The sequence below is a fragment of the Theobroma umbraticum genome, unplaced genomic scaffold, assembly GCF_002168275.2.
Source record: "Theobroma umbraticum cultivar Fairchild unplaced genomic scaffold, ASM216827v3 scaffold_239.0, whole genome shotgun sequence".
In the NCBI taxonomy this organism is placed as follows: domain Eukaryota; kingdom Viridiplantae; phylum Streptophyta; class Magnoliopsida; order Malvales; family Malvaceae; genus Theobroma; species Theobroma umbraticum.
In genome coordinates this window covers 1,169,212-1,188,240 of record NW_018397279.1, presented here as the reverse complement: position 1 = coordinate 1,188,240, position 19,029 = coordinate 1,169,212, and the positions used below count along the sequence as shown (strand labels likewise).

The following is a 19,029-nucleotide window of genomic DNA, read 5'->3' as shown; positions in this document are numbered from 1 at the left end:
TGGAAAGGTGCGAAATAGGAATAGAGATTCCATGTTCCACCAAGGAAATTTCCCAACCCGAGTAAGGTTGGAAGTTGTAACCATGAGTACACAAGGTGTAGTTTGGATTTTCAAGCAAGGCATAAAGATTATCTATAACGTTTTCAATGCCTTTTAAACTCTTGTAAGATAGATTCCAGCATTTTATTGGAAATTCATCTGCATACAAGATATGTAATTCCCACATGTATGGGTGTGTGCTTGGTAAGAAAGAAACGTGAACCCGGAAAAAATAATTTTCTTTCCATCCAATCTTTTGTAAAATGTGAGAAAAGAAAATAATAATTACATAAAAAGTAAAAATATTATATAATTATATTATTTTATTATATTAATATGTCATATTATATTTATTGTATAATGTCAATATATAACGTGATATAAAAAATAAAAAATAATATAATTAATTAACTATTAATAACAAAAATCATATTCTTTTTATTTTTTCACCTATGACCTTCCATCCTCTCACTTTTCCACCCTACCCAACAAAGCCTAAATGTCAAAATGGTAATTGCAAATTAACTTTATTAAGGTTTAGATAGAGGAGGTTTTTATTTGCCTTATCCAACAACCCCACCACTGTGCTTTTTGATGCTAATGAGTTGTACATCCCTCCCATTCCCATACCTTAAAAAGGTAAAACTTTATGTGACTGTTGTAGAGAATACCTGATATCAGCACTAGAACTTTTGGCCTTAAAATAATCACCAGATTCCAGCTTCCAGAGATAATGCTTTTCAATATTCTGATTTTTGTTTGACGTTTTGCATCACTGGCACTTTTATTTTGTTGATTGTAGACAATTATGACATTTATTTCAGTTGCACTTCCATTAATTAATATCCTGACACCAGTGCTTCAATGGCAGACAACATCCCCACATTGGCTGGAATCCTTTGTCTGAGTGTCACCTCTTTAGTTGAGTCCTGAATGGATGCCATCTTTATTTAATGCAAATCCCATCATCAGACTCATAAAAAGGTCAATTGCAAAAGTTAGAAGCAGATAAGATGATGCCATCTTTTCTTAATGCAAATAGGAGCTGTATATTGCTGTATTTCATTCTGGTTTTTATAGCTAATAATCCAAATGTACGAGCATGTAAAAGTTTCAGTTGTAGACAGTACCTAAATGCTTATTGGTTTCCTCCTTTCTTTGCGATGTAAATTTCCTTCCTATCAAAAGGTTTACTTCTTCGAGGAACATCGGCTAAGTTACAGAATTCAGTCAAAGTTTTCCTAATTTGAACTTTCCTCTTCTTGTCCGGTGGCCTAGGTCCCAAAACACTTAAGTCAGTAGTTGCTCCATAGACTTGAGATGACTGCACAACAGCATCATAAGCCTTTGAGGAGAGGTTAAGGCCCTCATTATGAGCTCTCAAGTACAACTCATATGCAAGCCTTGGTTTACCATCCTTTGCCAGAGCCTCAATCAGCATCTGATAAGTGATCTCATTGGGTGAGATGTTCTGGACTTTCATCCGGTGAAACCATTCATATGCTGCGCTGCTCATGCCATTCCGAGCACAACCACTAATGATTGCATTGTATGTGACAACTGTTGGCTCAATGCCAGATGATGCCATCTCTTGAAAGACTGCATTAACCATTCTAAAATTTCCTTTTCCAGTGAAAATTGAAGCCATGATTGTGTAGGCATACAAGTTGGGTTTAACACCGACCTTTATCATATGATCCCACACCCTGAGGGCCTCATCATAGAGTTTACCCTTTTCAAGGGCACTGAGCAATGCACCATATGAGATGATGGTGGGCTTTGCTCCTTGCTCCACCATTCTCCTAAATATCTGCACAGCAGCAGTAGTTTCTGAAGCCTTGGAACATGCCACAAGCACTGCATTCCACTCCCTACTGCCAGGTTTAAGGCCCTTGTCTTCCATCTTATTAAGCAACCTAACACCCCATCTCCATATTCCTCTTTTCCTGGCTGCTGTAAGTAATATATTAAAGTGAGACATGACCAATTCATAGGACAAGTTATTAGGACTTGGTCCCTTGTCCAATAATTCCTCATAAACCTCCAAAGCAGCCCACCACTTCCTAGCCTTCCCCATTAGCCAAATCAGATGGTTACACACAGATAAGCTTATTTCAGAATGCCTTTCTCTAATCCTGCTATACAGTTCTTTGGCAACGACATAATGTTCTTCACAGGTACAAGCCCATATAATACGCTCATAATCTTCCTTACTAAGTCTGAGCCCAGCATTGTCCATATCTCTCAGGAGTTTCAGCACATTGGTACTCAAGTTTTCATCCTTAACAAGCCATCGTCGCATGACTTGTTGGCAAATGCGAACTGTGAAATTCTCAAGCTTAACAAATTCGTATTCCCAATTTTCATCAGCATCTTTTCCTATGCCTCCTTTCACATATTTTTCTCTTAATTCAATAAAGAACTTCAGAGCTCCATTTCCATCTTCCATTCTTCGATAAGCCAACAAGGCAGTAGAATAGGACACTGGTGATGGACTAAAGCCCTTTTCCTGAATTTCTTCAAGAACATTAAGGGCCTTTGTAGCTTCTCCTTGCTCTAAATAAATAGCCATCAAAACATTGTAAGTAACAATATTAGGATAACCCCCTCCTCTTCCATATCCTTCAAGATTTTCTCCATTTCCTAAATTGTTTAGAGTGTTTCACAGCACCCAATAAGCTGTTGTATATAAAAAGGTTAGGGCCAATACTACCACCACTTTCATTCTTCTTTCTTTTGAGCCACTCAACAAGAGCCATTGCAGCATCCATGTAATTGTCCCTCCCAAAACCTTTAATCATGCTTGAATGTACCTGAAGGGGCAACTCATCCATATCTTTAAGAACCTTTTCTACGTCATCTGCAGTTTTAGCAAACTGTAAACTAGAAGCCAATGCTCGAACATCAAGCCTTGCACTCTCCTCCAACTCAACTTCTCCCTCACTACTAGCATCCAATTCCTCATTTTTATCTTCATTGCCATTATCACCATCCCTTGAATGTGATTCTTCTCTCTCAAGTTCATTCCCAGTTTCTTGCTGCTCCAATGGGCAAGCTAATAGAACCAAACCACGAGACGAACCTCTCTTAGGCTCACAAAAGAGAACAACTTTCAATTCAGAGTACCAACAGAGAAATCCACATCTCAAGCTACAATTCAAGTTCCTACAACAAGTCCCACTCCTACTAAACCTTGAATTGCTTGAAAGTAATAAGAAACTAGGACCTCTACTCTCAACAAGACTCCATTTTTTTCTGCTGCTAGGTTTAGTAGATGCAAAACAAGAAGAACCAAGCTCAAAATCCAAATGGGGTACTACCAAAGAGCCAACGTGTGATGGCCCGATACTTAAAGCTTGCATTTTTACACAAAATTGACCTAAAATAAGAAATTCCCAGAGCTAAAAAAATTCAATGAAAAAGCAAGGAAACATCTTACTACAATCTCATGATAGATTCTTCACTGCTCCTTACAGAGAAGTGCTCACAGACTTCAGCTCTGAACTGACTGCAGCTTCTACAAATTGACATAAAATTCGAAACATTTGTTGACAAATGCAATCTTTATCTGATGAGCAAGGCTAAACTTGAGAGAGAAGGAAAGCTTTGCTAGTTTTAAGTTTGCTCTGTTCTTGCTGTGGTCTCTTCACAGCCAGTCAATTGCAAGGAGGGCTAGAGAGGTAAGGGAGGCCAAAAAATCAGTGAGCAAACTACGTCGTTTTTATTTTTTCTGTCAGCTTAATGGATATAGTCCAGCCAGCCTAAGCTTAGTTTGGATTGGGCGTCATCTACCCAAGCTTGATCCTCCAAATCTAAGCCCAAGGGCCCCCAAAAAAGTGTCTAGCTTATAGCATCTTAAAAATATTATTATGACTTAAAGTTCAAATAAATTTTAAATTATTTAAAAAAAGTTTAAATTAATCTTTATTCTTTTTTTACATTCAATCAAATCTTTATATCACTTATTATTTTATATCCACATAGTATTAATATGTAGAGTAAAAAATATCACATGATCATATTATTATGTTAAATTAATATATCAGATCATCATCAATTATGATATGTTAACATGTTACGTCAACGTCACGCAGTATAACATGATAATTACTATTTTAACTAAGTTAATCATTAATTATAATAGCTTATTTGATTTAAAATAAATATATAAAAGTTTTTTTGACTAAAAAAAAATACAAAGATTTTATTAAATATATTAAAAGTATAAAAACTTATTTAAATTTTTTTAAATAGTTTAGGGACTTTTTTAAATATTATATCTATTATTATGCTGTGGGTTTTTCCTTTGCTTCCTTCGTTCCTTGTTTCTTTTCTTTTAGTTTTTCTCTTGAAATTCTAAATTCAAGTCTTACTACAATAATACATATACAAGATGTAATGCTTCCCATCCCACATAAAAGTTTTATGAATGAATTATGATATAGATTTAGAGATTTGAATTTATACTCGTGAGATGTTTTTTACGAACAAAATCATAAAATATTTTGAATCAAAATACATAATATGTATTTATATATTTAATTCATTCGTTGGTACATGATCTCTTACTTAAAAGAGTAAAATTTTAATTTTTTTTTTTAAGAGTTCATGACCGATCTTTATAATTGATACGAAAGCCTCTGGTTTCGTAAGAATCCACCTTTTATGAGTCAAACCATGGACCGTACTTTTGGGTGTGGGTTTCAATACAAAATATTACAAAAGATTATATCAAATATTGTACTACACGTAAATCTATAAATAATATTTTTGGAATAATAGAACCAATAATATTTAGTATTTTTTGTGCTTTAGGATACACATTTGGTGTTGTTATATAATATATAACATTGTTATCATATGAAATTTTCTATAACCAAATCATCTGAACTTAAAACTTGTTTTAGAAAGACATAGATATAGATACAAGGTTAAATAATTGTTCATCAACATGCATACTTATAATTCTTAGTTGGGTCTTGGCAATACTACAAAAGAATAATCTTCATTGGTTACTATCATTACATTCTCTTATGAATTACTCCACATTTTAGCTCTAGATTCTAGAGAAGGTTCTTGGGGCCATTAATCAATTCTATCTTCCCTGGTAGATCTGGCTTAAGGAAGATACATATGTTGGATATTGAGAATCTCCATAACTCCAAAAAACAAACAAAAAGAGCTTGAATTATTTTTCATTATCAATGAAATCACACGCATAAGAGGACAATGGACTATCATGTTTTTTCTTTTACTATGATTAAGAGTAAGAAACAAGAATGGAATCATATCTGTTTTTGTAATTTCTAAAAGACCATTAACTACTCTACAAGTTGCTATGTAGCCATTCATGCAACTCCATGATTGAGCTTTGAAGATCACTTCCATGAGCATAAATTCTCTGGCTGCATCTTTAGGTTGGGAATGCCAACAAGAAGCAAATCTTGGAGGGGTGTCAAAGTATCTATCTTGTGCTTGCATTTCACTTTTTCTGGGCATGCCTTGCCTGCCTTGCTATTATATCTTCACATGTTTCTAGCTAGGGGTAACCCATTTTTCACTACTATAGATGTAATCTCTAGGTGAAGTTATATTTCTTTTTACTAGAAATCCCAAAAGCTTGAGTGATCAACAATGTCTAGAAGATCCGATAATATAAATTATTAACACAATTAAAACATCAAGTTCGATAAATACGACAAACTAATGCACCGTTAATTAAGGAATATAAAATTAAAAAAATAAGTTAGATATGATCAAATTTGAACTTAAAATTACTCGACCTTTAACACTTTTTGGTTTGATTTTTGATCTTCCTTTTCTATTCTTTGGAGAAGGTGATCATTAATTTTAGTTTGAATGAATTTTTGGGAGTTCCTGGATTCAACTGAAAAAGCTTAGATGATTCATGCATGGCAAGATGAGGAATATATGTCTTTCAAATATAGGGCCCCATTCCATAAGCTCCTTTAGCCCCTCTGCTTGGCTTGCTTATGGCTAACCACCACCTATGTCTCCATGTCTCTTTGTTGAAACACATGTGGGGGTGTCATGCCAACTATTTCCTTTGATATGAAATAGAGTGTAAAGTAAGAACGAAAACTCAATCAAAGTTTGAGTAGGATTTGAATAATTAATTGTATGAATTCCATTAAAATTAGTTATAACCCTTTACTTTTGCAAGAAATATAATTATGATCCTATATATGTTAATTGTTACCAGTAACCAAGACTTTATGGACCCTTGATCAATCAATTTCCTTAATCCTTTTAAAGGGTTGAGTTTCATTTTTTAAGCTTGCCACCCACTAAGAAAAAGTTATCATGTTTTTAAGGAATCTTGTGTCTAAAATGGGATGTTTATCCCTTGATTTAATGAGAGCTTAAGTTCAATGCTTATAAAATTTAATAATTTAGAAGCATTCATTGAGTTGAGACTCTTGAGAGGGAGGGAGAGAAAGAGAGAGACTATTTATCTCTCCCACATGGGTTGATACATATTAAATAGCTAACCACCCATAGAAAAAGTAAACCCCCCAAAGACATCTCAAAGGACAAGACCCACCTAACAAACCTAACTAAACCATAAATAAACAAGTTAGAAAGTGAAGACAAACACCTTTGCTTCCTTTCTTTTATGCAACATATATTCCATCAAATATTTGAGATCCCTATCCCTCTTGTATTTTGGGGCATCTTTGGAATATCTAATAAAGAGAATGAAGGACATCCTCCTTCTTTCCTACAAACCTTGGTAAGAGTCTCCAAATATTGACAAATGGTAAATTTATGCTATTATTTCATAAAATAATTTATATCTAATAGGGTTTGTGGATGATGGGCTTGTGTATAATTGCTTTTACCTACTTGTTTGTTACTAAGTGGGAAAGGAGGTCGGTCTTAGCAATCTTTCTTTAGTGAAGGGCTAATTGGATAATTGTGTATCTAAGGTATTTGTTGCTGCTAATAGGAAAGAGTAAAAGCAAAGGAACAAGATATGAAAATCTTATGAGAATTTCTTTAGTTGTTGAACAACTATTTGGATATAATTTACATAGGTTATTGCTTGAGTGAGATTTCTCAATTCCAAGCCATAACATGTAGTGCTCTTAAGAAAAGTATATTTACAAATATTAAAAGAAATGAAAGCTTTAATTTAATAAATTTATTATATTCGAACATTTGATTTAATGACGAGCATAATATATTTTACTTGAGATTTTCGAATTAAGAAGAATTTAATGAATTTGTTGATACCCCAAAACCATGCTTCAACAACTTGATCAAATAAATGGAGGGTTGGGTCCTCATGTATGAAATCATTACATTCTGACCTATGAGCTTCTTCCTCTCAATTTTACTTCCAGATGAAAAGATGAAGACAATCCTTAGCTACAAAGAAATCAAGGAAAGAAATGCATGATGATAAGAAAAGGCAGTCTAAATCTCAAGCACCATTAACCTTGGAGGCAGGCTTCTCTTTCTTTCTTTTGCTTGATTCGGGGATGCCAGACAAGCCTTCTAATATTAACAATTTTCTAAACCCAAGTCCTATCCCAATAGACATCATCAAAAGATGGAAAACCTTCCATTTAATCAGCAATATTTGCCAACCGAGCACTGTTTTTGATTGTGTTTTGGCCCGCCAATCAAGCAAGCGTGTTCCATAGTAACCACCCCCATGTGCTTTCGCCCCCCGTAGAATCAGCAGACAAAGCCACGCCCATATTATACACCACGCTGTCTTCATCCCATTTGTCTAACACTTTCAGTCAGAAGTCTCAACTCCTTTATAATTTTCTTTTTTGGCTACCCGTAGGCGGATTGTTTTCTATTCATGTCTTCTTTTGTCCTAGCCCATGCTCTCTACTATTATATAACTGGCTAAACCCCAACACCTTCTCTTCCCATTTCTAGCTTGAGCTTTGATAGAGTGATAAGAGAGAGAGCTGAAAAGAACAGGAAAAGGAAAAGGAAAAATGATCAAGCTGAAGTCAAAGAGGTTTTGCAGAGGCAGCTTTAAGTTTGGTAGTGGTGGAAATGGTGGCAGCGGTAATGCAAAAGTTGCTGAAAAAGTATGTGGAAACACGAGTGAAATCAAATGGGAACTAAGGCCTGGTGGCATGCTTGTTCAAAAGAGAGAAACTGGTGCAAGTGTTGGGGAAGGGGTGATCACTGTCAGAGTCTCAACTGTTTCTCAATGGCATGATATTTCCATTGAAGCAACTTCCACTTTTGGTAACCCTTCTTTACATCTTTCATTTACTCTTCTAAATTCTTTACTCTAAATAGAACTAGATATAGTTTTCCTTTATTGGGTTAATGATGAAATTTGTGTGCCAAATTTTGTTCAGGGGAATTGAAGATGATCTTGTCATTGGTAACAAGTTTGGAGCCAAGAGAGCAAAGGCTTTTATTCAAAGGGAAAGAAAGGGAAGATGATGAATATCTACACATGGTTGGTGTTAGAGACAAAGACAAAGTGCTTTTGCTAGAAGATCCAGCTATCAAGGAAATGAAGCTTCATAGATTGGCAGGAAGCCAACAAATTGGCACTGCTTATCGCACCATAAGTGTATGACACTGATGATTAAACAATATTGTACTCACTAACCACCAAAAAACAAAAAAGTGCTAAAATATGGTGAAGTGTTTTTTTTTTTATATTTCACTCAATTAGATTAGGGACTTTGGTTATATTAAACTAATAGTTTAATATGAAAGATGATGCATGTCCACATCATTTTGCCATAGTTTAATATGTTTATGAGACAAATGTTGATTCCTTCTGTAATATTTTTCCTTACTCTTGATTTTATATTAATCGATGCGCATGCGGGGAGATAGAAAAATTTATTATAATTAAGGAAAAAGAACACTTAAAGTGGAAAAACGTTAAGGAATAGTGAGCTGGCAAATGATGGGTTGTTGAGTTTAATTAGAATGCTTCAGCCAAAAGTTCGTTCCCTCTCATACTGTCAAAATCATTTCTAGTGATTCATGTCCAAATCATTCTTAGGTTGTTCATTTGCATGCCTAAGCACATATGGTCCCATGACAAGCATTACAAATTCCTTCTGATGGAAACCAAATCTGATTTGTAGGGAAGCCACTTGCAGAAAAAGTTTGATTCTGTAATCTAGAGTGGCCAACATAATTATATGTGCAAAATTTTTTATGTATTTGCCTAAGTTAAGGGGCAAAATTCTGACAAGTTGAGATTCAGATCGAATTATTTCGAGTTATCTTGATTTCTTCTAATCATTTTTTGAGTAAATTTATATTGAATCTTTAATTTTTAGTTGTTGAACAAAGTGATTTTGATCTGACTAGTTTTTTAAGTGTTTACATTTCCCTTTTGTTCTTCAAATTCTCACTCTGATTTAATGGGTTTCGGTAAATTTTCCCAAGAACAAGCACATCAATGAACTTTATTTATAACTTTGCATGCAATACAAGTATGCACATTGAACAAACATAAACACTCACTTAGAGAAAACATGACAACGATATTATTTCAATCATACCATTACTTCAGTTTCTCAACCCTTGATCTCCTCAATCTCAACCACTTTCTTCTCTGGTTTCTTCACTTCTTGCTTGGGGACAGTCACCACAAGCACTCCATTTTCCATTGATGCCTTGACTTCATCAGTCTTTGCATTTTCTGGCAGCCTAAAACTCCTATGGAACTTGCCTCGGCAGCGTTCAACTCTGTGCCACTTATCATTTTTGTCATCCTTTTCCACATTCCTTTCTCCACTAATATTAAGCACCCTCCCATCATCAACCTCGACTTTCACTTCCTCTTTCTTGAGCCCTGGGAGATCAGATACAAACACATGGGCCTCCGGGGTTTCCTTCCAATCTGTTGGGGCGTTAAGGACAGGGCATTTGTTAACCATAGTAAGGAAGGGGTCATAAATTTCATCACCAAACAACTGGGAGATGAGAGCCATTTTTCTTTTTGGAAAGAATAGCTTCGAAAAACGGGGAGAAAATATTAGCTGATGAACTTGATTGGTGCATCTGCCTCCGTGGTTATCATTATATATATAAGGGATGAATAAGTTGTCTCCTGAACTTTCTTGGGACTTCGTTTATTTATTTATCTTATTGTAAGTGCTATAGTTTGATGTTCTGCTATCTTCTGTTAGTTAATTGAACCTGATAATTCCCTAGAATTGCCAATGGTAGTGTCTGGAACCTCTTGCTTTTTCATCATTGCCAAGTCTCGTCAACAGGTGTTTTAATATTATCTAATGCAAGTTCCAGAAGTGTGTGGATGCTGATCAATACGCACAAGTATAGTATCAAAAGGAGCTGGACTATCAACCTAAAGCAGGCCCATGCCCTGAATGTCAGCTTTCGGCCTTAAAATACTGCCCCATCTTCTATCCCATAATGGGTTTTGTTGGTCGTGTTAAACAAACAGATAAATCCATGTTGCATTGCCTAGCCCAGCTTAAATATCTGCCGACAAGGAGCTTTTTGTGGTAGGCCAGGATCAGAAAATTTTTTATTAATGCAACTATGTCAACTATATATCCATTTCATTTCCTATGAATACTTAGGACACTAATTTCAGGACCCCGATTTCATCTTTGCAATCTAGGCCAGGACTGATCATCTGGCACTGCAGGTAGCCCATCATTCTATAGAATATATAGTAGAGAGGATAGAGGCATATCAACCTTTTTGAGAAGTTCATCTCTCTTTTTAATTGAGTTGCAACCCTAATCAACAACTTCATTTGCTTTGCAGCTTAACACAACTCATTCTAGCAGCATCAAATCTTCTGCTCCATGCTTGTATATCTTACACCAATGGTAATATTTTCCATTCTAAACATAGTTTATTTGAAATAAGACGCTTATGCTACATCTCAGAAGATCAAATTCTAGTATAATTCTTTGAAACTTTTTCTCCCAAGCTAGTTGGCCGACAAAGAGTTGAATGTTGTTTTAACACCATAATTTCTATTGTCTGTCAACCCGTATGATTGCTGGAGTAGCCAATGAATTCTTCAAGGGTTATCTCATTGTTTCATTAATTAGGCTCATGACATCTTCATTATCGAGGGGTATAGAACAAAACTTTCGACATTTATAACAAAGGGTCCCAAAATATTAGGTCTCATCAGTTTCACTTGATTGTGCTTGGCTTAGAAGCTGTGTGTAGTCAATTGCCTCCCAGGGTACTCCCCAACCATTTTTACCCCCGCTTTTAAATGCAAGAGTACGACCCGACGTGCTGCATATATAAGATGTCCGCAGTCCTTTTACTATATTATTCATATCTATGCTTCCAATTATATGTTTCATTGATTCTCGTCCAGAGTTTTCAGATGTTGTCTCCTTTGCAACGGGTTACAAACTATACATTGTTTGACGTGCATTTAACGGCGATTTCCTCAACAATACGTTACAAACTCATGAAAAATGCAAGAAAATTAGGTGAGAGTAGCTTTTCAATACAGTTAAAATGTCACGATTTTCATTTAGGGGAGGGCATGCCCCAAGCTCTCGAATCTTTGACTGATTTGATCTCTCTCTCTCTCTCTCTCTCTCTCTATATATATATATATATATATATATGAAATATGAGGTAATTGGATTGTACATTCTTTTGTATTATTTTAAGTGAGCAAAAGCACTTATGAAAACGGTTGTTGTCTTTCAAGTAATCCATCAAAGTGATGATAGTCAATTAAAAATATTCTATGTATATAAATATTTTAAGAGACTCTTTATGTATTATCGAAATTAATCTTTAAGTTAAATATTTATTTTAGAAAATTAACATGTTATCAGAATAGATATGGTTTCTATTGTTACGATCTCCTTGGTGAGTCTCTCCTCCCTGCAAGAGGAGACTCTCCACCAATCCACTTATTACTAATTGATTTTCAGTTAAATATCTGGTTTCATAATATTTTTGTCAAAATATCAAAATCCTAATGAAAATGGACGAATCCATACTCGACAAACACTCCTTTGAATGTTTCAGCGTAGCTTTTCACCGTGGGAATTCCTCTACCAATAGGAAGAAGAAAGCTAACAAAGACGACTTTCGAATTGCGTTATCAATGTGATGTTGAGACAAGTGTATTAAATTTGGCCACTTGTTCCATACGACTTTTCCCTTTCCATCATCACATCGAAGATGGACAAGATATATCAAAGTTTCCCTATTCCTTGTAACGACACTCAACCTTCCTTCCAACCATCTCCGACCTTCCCTTGACCAACTATAAAGTATTTATCTTCTTTCCGTAAAGTAACTCCATTCCCATTCTCCTCGCATGAAACTTCAGATATACTTGAAGATAATAAGTTCTGATATATACTGATGCATGAAATATTAGATTCCTAGCTAAGCTTAATTCTTTTTCTTTGAAAAGCTTTTGTTTCTGGTGGCAGGCTACAAAGAGGGTGGAGTAAGGGTTGTCAATTAAGCTGCCTACGGATGAGGATGCTTTTGTTGACAGAAGATAGAGAGCACAACTGAACATACCCAGAAAAGGCCTGTGTATGAGCAGCCTTGTGCTCTCTTTTCTTCTGTCAATGGAATTTTCTGTCAGGGTTCAGTTCATTCGCGTTCATCAGCACACCAAGTTCAGTTCAACCCAAGGTAATCAAAGATTATACCCGGCCCTTGATTTTTTGTTTTAATCTGCAAACTATGATATTGCACCATTTTTTTGTCAGTCAAGCGCCTTTCCTACGTCCATAAATTGCACCATCCAAAAAGACATGGATATTATTTCAATATCCCTGGGAATTCACCCTTAAATAAGGAGGTCTTCCACCTCAACTGACCAAGTAAAACCCTCTGTTTTTCTTCCTTCTCCCACCTTACAGCTTTTGATATCTCCACTCTTGTCTTGCCGCTATGGTTCTCAAATCCCTGTTTTGCATGACTAGATTTTTCTGGTCAAGCTGTCACACATTTTTGATGATTTTCCATGACATGTAATGATAACTGACACGAGGTAAGCATTATTTTTCCTGCAGAGTCTTTAATTTTTTTCAAAATAAAAGAATAATTGGAAGCCAATGCATTAATTTAAAGATTACGAAGTCTTTTGTGATTATGACTAATCGTTGTGAAAGAGTTTGGTCAAGGATTTTTTTTTCCTGTTTTGAAAGGCATGATAGTTTTATTAGAAACTTCATAAAGGGAAAGAGTCTTAAAGTTAATACTTACTAAAAGAGGGAGAAAATACATAGCAAGAAAATGCCCCAAAAATGTGAATCATTATATAAACTAGCAAAAACAAATTGTTAGCCCGAAAAAACTGCATTACTGTAGCTCAAACCCTGTGGCAGCACTATCTCTCTTTCCCTGTTTGTCCTCCTAGGCATGTCTCTGAAACCCAAAATTTCTAAGATTTATATCATGAATGCAGCAATGCTTACTCCTGAATGAGCTGACAAGTTTGTTAGTTAAATTTAGTTCTACACATCCCCCACACTTCACTTAATGAAGTAATTCTTACTGTGTCAATACCTGAGTCGCCAAATACCAAACAACATATGCATAGGTACACAAACACAGTATAACAATTTGGAACAGCATTTTCCTACTTGTTTCCGGAATGAAAGTCTAAGGCGATAGTTTTGTTTTAAGTCTATTCTTTGTCTGGAGTACAGCTCATGCATAGGATATGATCGAATTAAATATGCTAACGTTGAATTGTTGATAACAAGGATATGTATGTTCATATTTGATAACTAAGATTTGTACTATTACATGACACAAATCATTATCATGTGTTTTGCTGCAAGACAGGTTTCATGTGTGAATGTGATCTACACCATTGGTTTTTCCTTTTTTTTATTCATTGCCATGGCCCCCCCATCAACCCCTGGCTTTGTCCCTAGCTTCAAACGCGACAAAAGTAGTTTCCTGTTTTCCATCGGGGAGAAACCGCCAAAAGAAAAAGGTGCCGATGAGGACAAACTCATTTTCTTCGAGGAGAGATTAGATAAGTCTCTCTAGACTCAATTTCTACAAGCAAATTTTTCAATGGTTCTTTCTCATGGTTACTTTGGACCATGCATTGGTTGATTTATTGCTTGCTGCTAGTTTGAATTTTGGGGGGTATTCTTTAACTCTTGAGGACCATTTTTCCTTTCTCTTTCCCATTGAAGATAACTTGTTTTCCACACAAGTAATACATATTTTATATAATTAATAAGATATTTACCTACATATTTTATATTTTTAATTTTTTTTTTCGGAGTAATACCATGTGGATAATTTTTGTTTTTATAAGGATTAGGTTATTAATTTTTATCCAGTAAAATTATCAAAATACATTCAATTCAAAATTAATTTATATATTCACATTTAAAAGTTTTAAATAAAATTAAGAATCTAATCATTTGAGAGAACAGAAGTTAATCATAAATTATTAATCGAAAAAAAAATTACAAAATATCATATGAAAAAAATTAAAATTATAAAAGATGTAAGTAAAATTTACTTGAATTAATATGTTGTATGTGAAATGAATTAGAATTAATCTTCCATTGCTAGTTCTTTGTACATGAAGTTAAAAGAATGATATTAGAGTAAGAATATCAGGAAGTAAACCAGCATAGATTTGAAACATAAGTATACAATTTCCTTCAGGGATCATGCATGTTCATGTTGGCTTTGTGCTCATACGAAGGAATTCTCCTTCTGATGAGATCAATTAGTGTACCAGAGATTAAATTGAGGGACATTAGAATGTACTCGATTCTGAGCGCAATCATAAACAACATCCAATTCGGAATCCACATCCAATCATGCACGTTCTAATGCACAGCTTAGCAGCCAGGCGATTTCTCCTGGATCTCAGGCACTGGACAGCATATTTGTGCTTGGGAAGATCAATGCCAAGGCCTGGAATTAGAGGGGGAATAATGCCAATGCCAGGGATTAGAGGGGAACGAGGAACCAAATCTCAGGCAACCCCACTGCTATGCAACCATGAGCAAGGGCAATATTGTTTGCACCTGATCCCTCCATGGCTTTTCCTTCCATTGATTCTTAACAGTTACCACTAATCACTCTGAAAAGTTTCTGCGATTTGGCCAAAATTGCAAAAACCAGAATCTAAAGGCCTGGAACCCCAAGAATCTATGGAAATTCCATAAATCACTGTGCCTTATTTTTTGTGACTGCTGACAACTGTGATTGAATTCAACCATCATTGAAATCATTTACATTCTGACAACATATAATTTTTAGTCATTTATAAAGACAGAATCAGGAATTCATCATATTAACAAGGTTTGGACATAAACTCCTATAATCAATCCCTCACTAGTACTGCAATCAATACCAGTTGTATTGAAAACATTGAAACAGCCACAATCAACGGAGAAAAAAATTGAACATCACACAGACCAAATGGTAGATAGAATTGCTTCAAGGCATTAAAGATCAGAAAAATTAGCCTTCTCTTATTGTTTAGTGAATATCTTGAAAATAATAAAAAGAAATTACTATACAAAATTTACTTTCCTCTATCATTTATCAATTGTTATATAGAGGGGGAGAAGGACTAATTAAAGTGATAATTGTTTAGCCAAAGATAAATCTTTTGGAAGGATGATGTTTAGGGCACGAACTTATTGTCCTTTTTTCTTAGTTGGTGCTGCTCTCTGCTGTTAAGCAGATTGTAGACATGACCTTTCGTAGACTCTCTTTATGGTGCAAAGGGAAGTGGCAAATGAGGCACATCCCCACTGACCTCTATTTATTTAACCCTAATCTTCTTCCTAGCAGCTACAAAAACCCAAAGCACCGGGTAAGCACCAGTTGGTCACCTCCACCATTAGGATATCTCAAATTAAATACTGATGGAGCGGCAAAAGGCAAACCTGGCCCTGCTGACATCAAGGGGGTTCTCAGGGATCACCTTGACTATATAAGAAGCACCTTCTCTATGCACATTGGTATGGAAGAATCAAATTACACAGAATTCAAAACCATTCAGGAAAGAGTTAATTTCGTTCTTTCTTCCCCTTGGACTGCTACCCACTGCCTTGAAGTTGAATGTGATTCTTCTAATGTCATTAACTAGATCAAAGACCACAACAAAATTCCATAGCGTATGAAAATTATTTCAAATGCTATTGAGTCTTGCCTATATCGCCGCACTGGGATATCCTTCTCTCACATCCTAAAGGAAGCCAATTCAGTAGCAGACGGCCTCGTAAAAGTTGGGATTTTGAGAACCTCCAACTCCAAAGCTTATTTTGATATCTGCCAAGGAAGAACACACCAAGATTCTACTGCTCTGGCTAATCTTCCTTTTCACTTAGGTTTTGTGGCTATGAGGATTCTCTCATCTTTCTGCCTGTCCTCTTTTTGGGGACACTTTGGCTTTCCAGCAAGTCCTTGGACTTTGCTCCTGTTTTTTTTTTTTTTTGAGAAAAGACTTTGATCCTGTTAATCTTTGTTTGAGACAAATTCAGCAATAAAATTCTAGCCTTTCAAAGGAAAAAATGAAGATGCAGAAGCAAGAAAACACTGAATTCTACTTAAAACCTAAATGGCCATATTTTTTGATTCTACATAAACAAGTGAAAACATTAAAGTTATAAATAGCCAAGGAACCTAAATGGCATAAACAAGCGATTCTGTTTTCATCAAGGAACCTAAATGACAACTTTTTTTCACTTTAGAACATTAAAATTAATAGCCAAAATATAGCAATAGCAATCTCAACATTGTTGATGGAGTACAAATCTTGGGCACATTATGAAATGTGGCAAAGGAAATTTACCAAAGCTAAGTAGTTTATTGCAGTTTAGCTTTCTACTGAAACTATATTGAAAACAATTATATATAACTCAAATTTTCATCAAGAAAGTGGAGGAGTCTTGCAGCTTGGTGTTTCAAAGTTTGAAGACTGTACTTTGTTTGTTCTGAACAAAAAGATTGTAACTATTCTGGTTCTGGTAATCATTCTTAACCAAAAATAATGAAACATAGAGAAAGAAACAATGTTCAATAAAGAAAGCTTTTATTAATATTAACTTGGATTACAATGCATAGCTCTCATTCTTCTGCTCTTTTATTCTCAAATAGGATGATCCTGACAAGTTTTCTCGTGTGGTAAGAAAATTCTAAAATTATCAAAGAAAATCTAGTTATTCTTGCAACGTTCATAGCAGGAATTCACGAAATTCTGTGCTTCACGGGCATCTGCAACACAAAAAGAATACCAAACATTAATCATAGATTTGAAAATCTAGTTGAATTTGCATGTATGAATGAAAGAGAAAATGTGTAGTGAAATTATATATGTACCCGAGATTGAAATGGGGGAGACAGAATGTGCACAGCTCTCAGTGCAATTGTAAACAACGTTTGACATTCGAATTCCACATCGTAGCATGCAAAGACCAGCGCAAATCTTAGCAGCAAAGCGGTTTCTCTTAAATCTCTGGCACTGGAGTCTACACTTTCCAACACATTTACGCTTGGGAAGATCAATGCCAACGCCTGGAATGAAAGGGGGAATAATACCTTCACCAGGGATTAGAGGGGGAACCACATCATCACCAGGGAATGGAGGGGGAACCACATCATCACCTGGAATCACCAGACCACCGCCAGGGGGGAGCATACCGCCACCAGGGAGAAGCTGATCGCTTCCAGGGATCGCAGGGGAAGGAAGACCACCTGGGACTGTAGGGGGATTTGGTGCGGGAATAGCTCCTGGTGTTTGAGGAACAGGAGGAGTATTGCTACCAGGTTGCCCCATCACCAGTGCAACCATAAGCAAGAGCTCAAGAACTATCATGGCTTTTCCTTCCATTGCTTCTTATCTGTTATCTTGACACTCTTTTTCACTCTCTAAGAATTGCTGTGGTTTGGCAGAATCACAGAACTCCAGAATTTATAAGCTGGGAAACCAATAATATATGGAAAGCCAATGATCTCTATGCATGATTCTTGGCGTTCATGGTGGTCTTAATTAGACAACTGTGATTGAACCATGATTGAAATCATTTACCATTGGGGAACATAACTCGAGCTATGTATTAAAACATGGAATTTGGAATGCAAGCTGTTTAGCTTCATATAATTGAAAATTAATGATGGAATTTCTTGCATTCATAAAGGATTAATTAAGGAATCAATCCCTTTGATAAAGGAAATTACCTCTTCACAGCATTAGTCCCTCCTATCAATCACTAAACTTCGGGGTTTACCTTGGAATAATTATCAATTCAGCAATGTGACAGAAAAATAATACTCAAATAAAACAGAAATTATTCCCAAAAATAAAATGTCATGGCAAAGAGAATACCCCCTATTGGCAAATATCTAATGGATTTATATTATAATTAAATCATTAATACAATTTTTTTTTAATTTTTAAATAAGTCTCTCGTCTGATGCAAAACATTATTGTTGTTCATATATATAAAATTTCTTAATTAATAAAAATATCTAAACTTTAAAAAGCTTTTGTATTCCATCGACATATATAGAATAATAATAATAATAATAATCCCATTATCAAATTTAAATACAAAAATTTGGAGAAAGGGAGAAGAAAGGGTAAGAAGGTGGTAATGGTTCGATGGATTTTGTTCTATGGTGGTTGGAAGCCGTTTAATGGTTCTTCTTGGGTGAAAATTGGAGTTAGATTTATATTGTTGTTGATGTTGTAATGATTTTTGTCCTACCGTGATTTTTATTAAGTGAAATTTTAAATTGATTTTTATGTTATTTTTAATGTTCTTTCATTATCGAATATTTTTTATTTTTAAAAATATGTATTATATTTAGACGTTGTTTGTTTTCTTTTCTATCTCTACTTTATGTTTTTATTACCGTGCAACTATCATGTATGATCTTCCTTGAAATGATCCTCAACATTATTAATAAAAAAGTGTTTGTTAGTATTTGGAGAATGGAGATTAGCGGTATTTCTTTATATTTTCACTATAGATATGAAGGATGGACAGGCATCCG

At 35.1% G+C, this 19,029-nt stretch overlaps 3 protein-coding genes across 3 annotated transcripts; 1 reads left to right on the top strand and 2 right to left on the bottom strand.

The window, feature by feature from the left end:
- Positions 1 to 718: 718 nt before the first annotated feature.
- Positions 719 to 3,709, bottom strand: LOC110427959 (protein LOW PHOTOSYNTHETIC EFFICIENCY 1, chloroplastic-like). The gene is given in 4 exon segments (XM_021443620.2): positions 719 to 983; positions 1,170 to 2,640; positions 2,643 to 2,684; positions 2,687 to 3,709. Coding segments are annotated over 3 exon segments (2,220 nt in total). The 5' UTR covers positions 3,402 to 3,709; the 3' UTR covers positions 719 to 983; positions 1,170 to 1,177.
- Positions 3,710 to 7,812: 4,103 nt separating this feature from the next.
- LOC110427898 (BAG family molecular chaperone regulator 2-like) lies at positions 7,813 to 8,833 on the top strand. The gene is made up of 2 exons (XM_021443538.2): positions 7,813 to 8,277; positions 8,394 to 8,833. The coding sequence occupies exons 1-2, from the start codon at positions 8,019 to 8,021 to the stop codon at positions 8,618 to 8,620; spliced, it is 486 nt and encodes a 161-aa protein (XP_021299213.1). The 5' UTR covers positions 7,813 to 8,018; the 3' UTR covers positions 8,621 to 8,833.
- A 618-nt stretch (positions 8,834 to 9,451) lies between these two features.
- Positions 9,452 to 10,052, bottom strand: LOC110427806 (17.8 kDa class I heat shock protein-like). Its single transcript, XM_021443414.2, has one exon. The coding sequence runs from the start codon at positions 9,996 to 9,998 to the stop codon at positions 9,582 to 9,584; it is 417 nt and encodes a 138-aa protein (XP_021299089.1). The 5' UTR covers positions 9,999 to 10,052; the 3' UTR covers positions 9,452 to 9,581.
- Between the last annotated feature and the right edge of the window lie 8,977 nt (positions 10,053 to 19,029).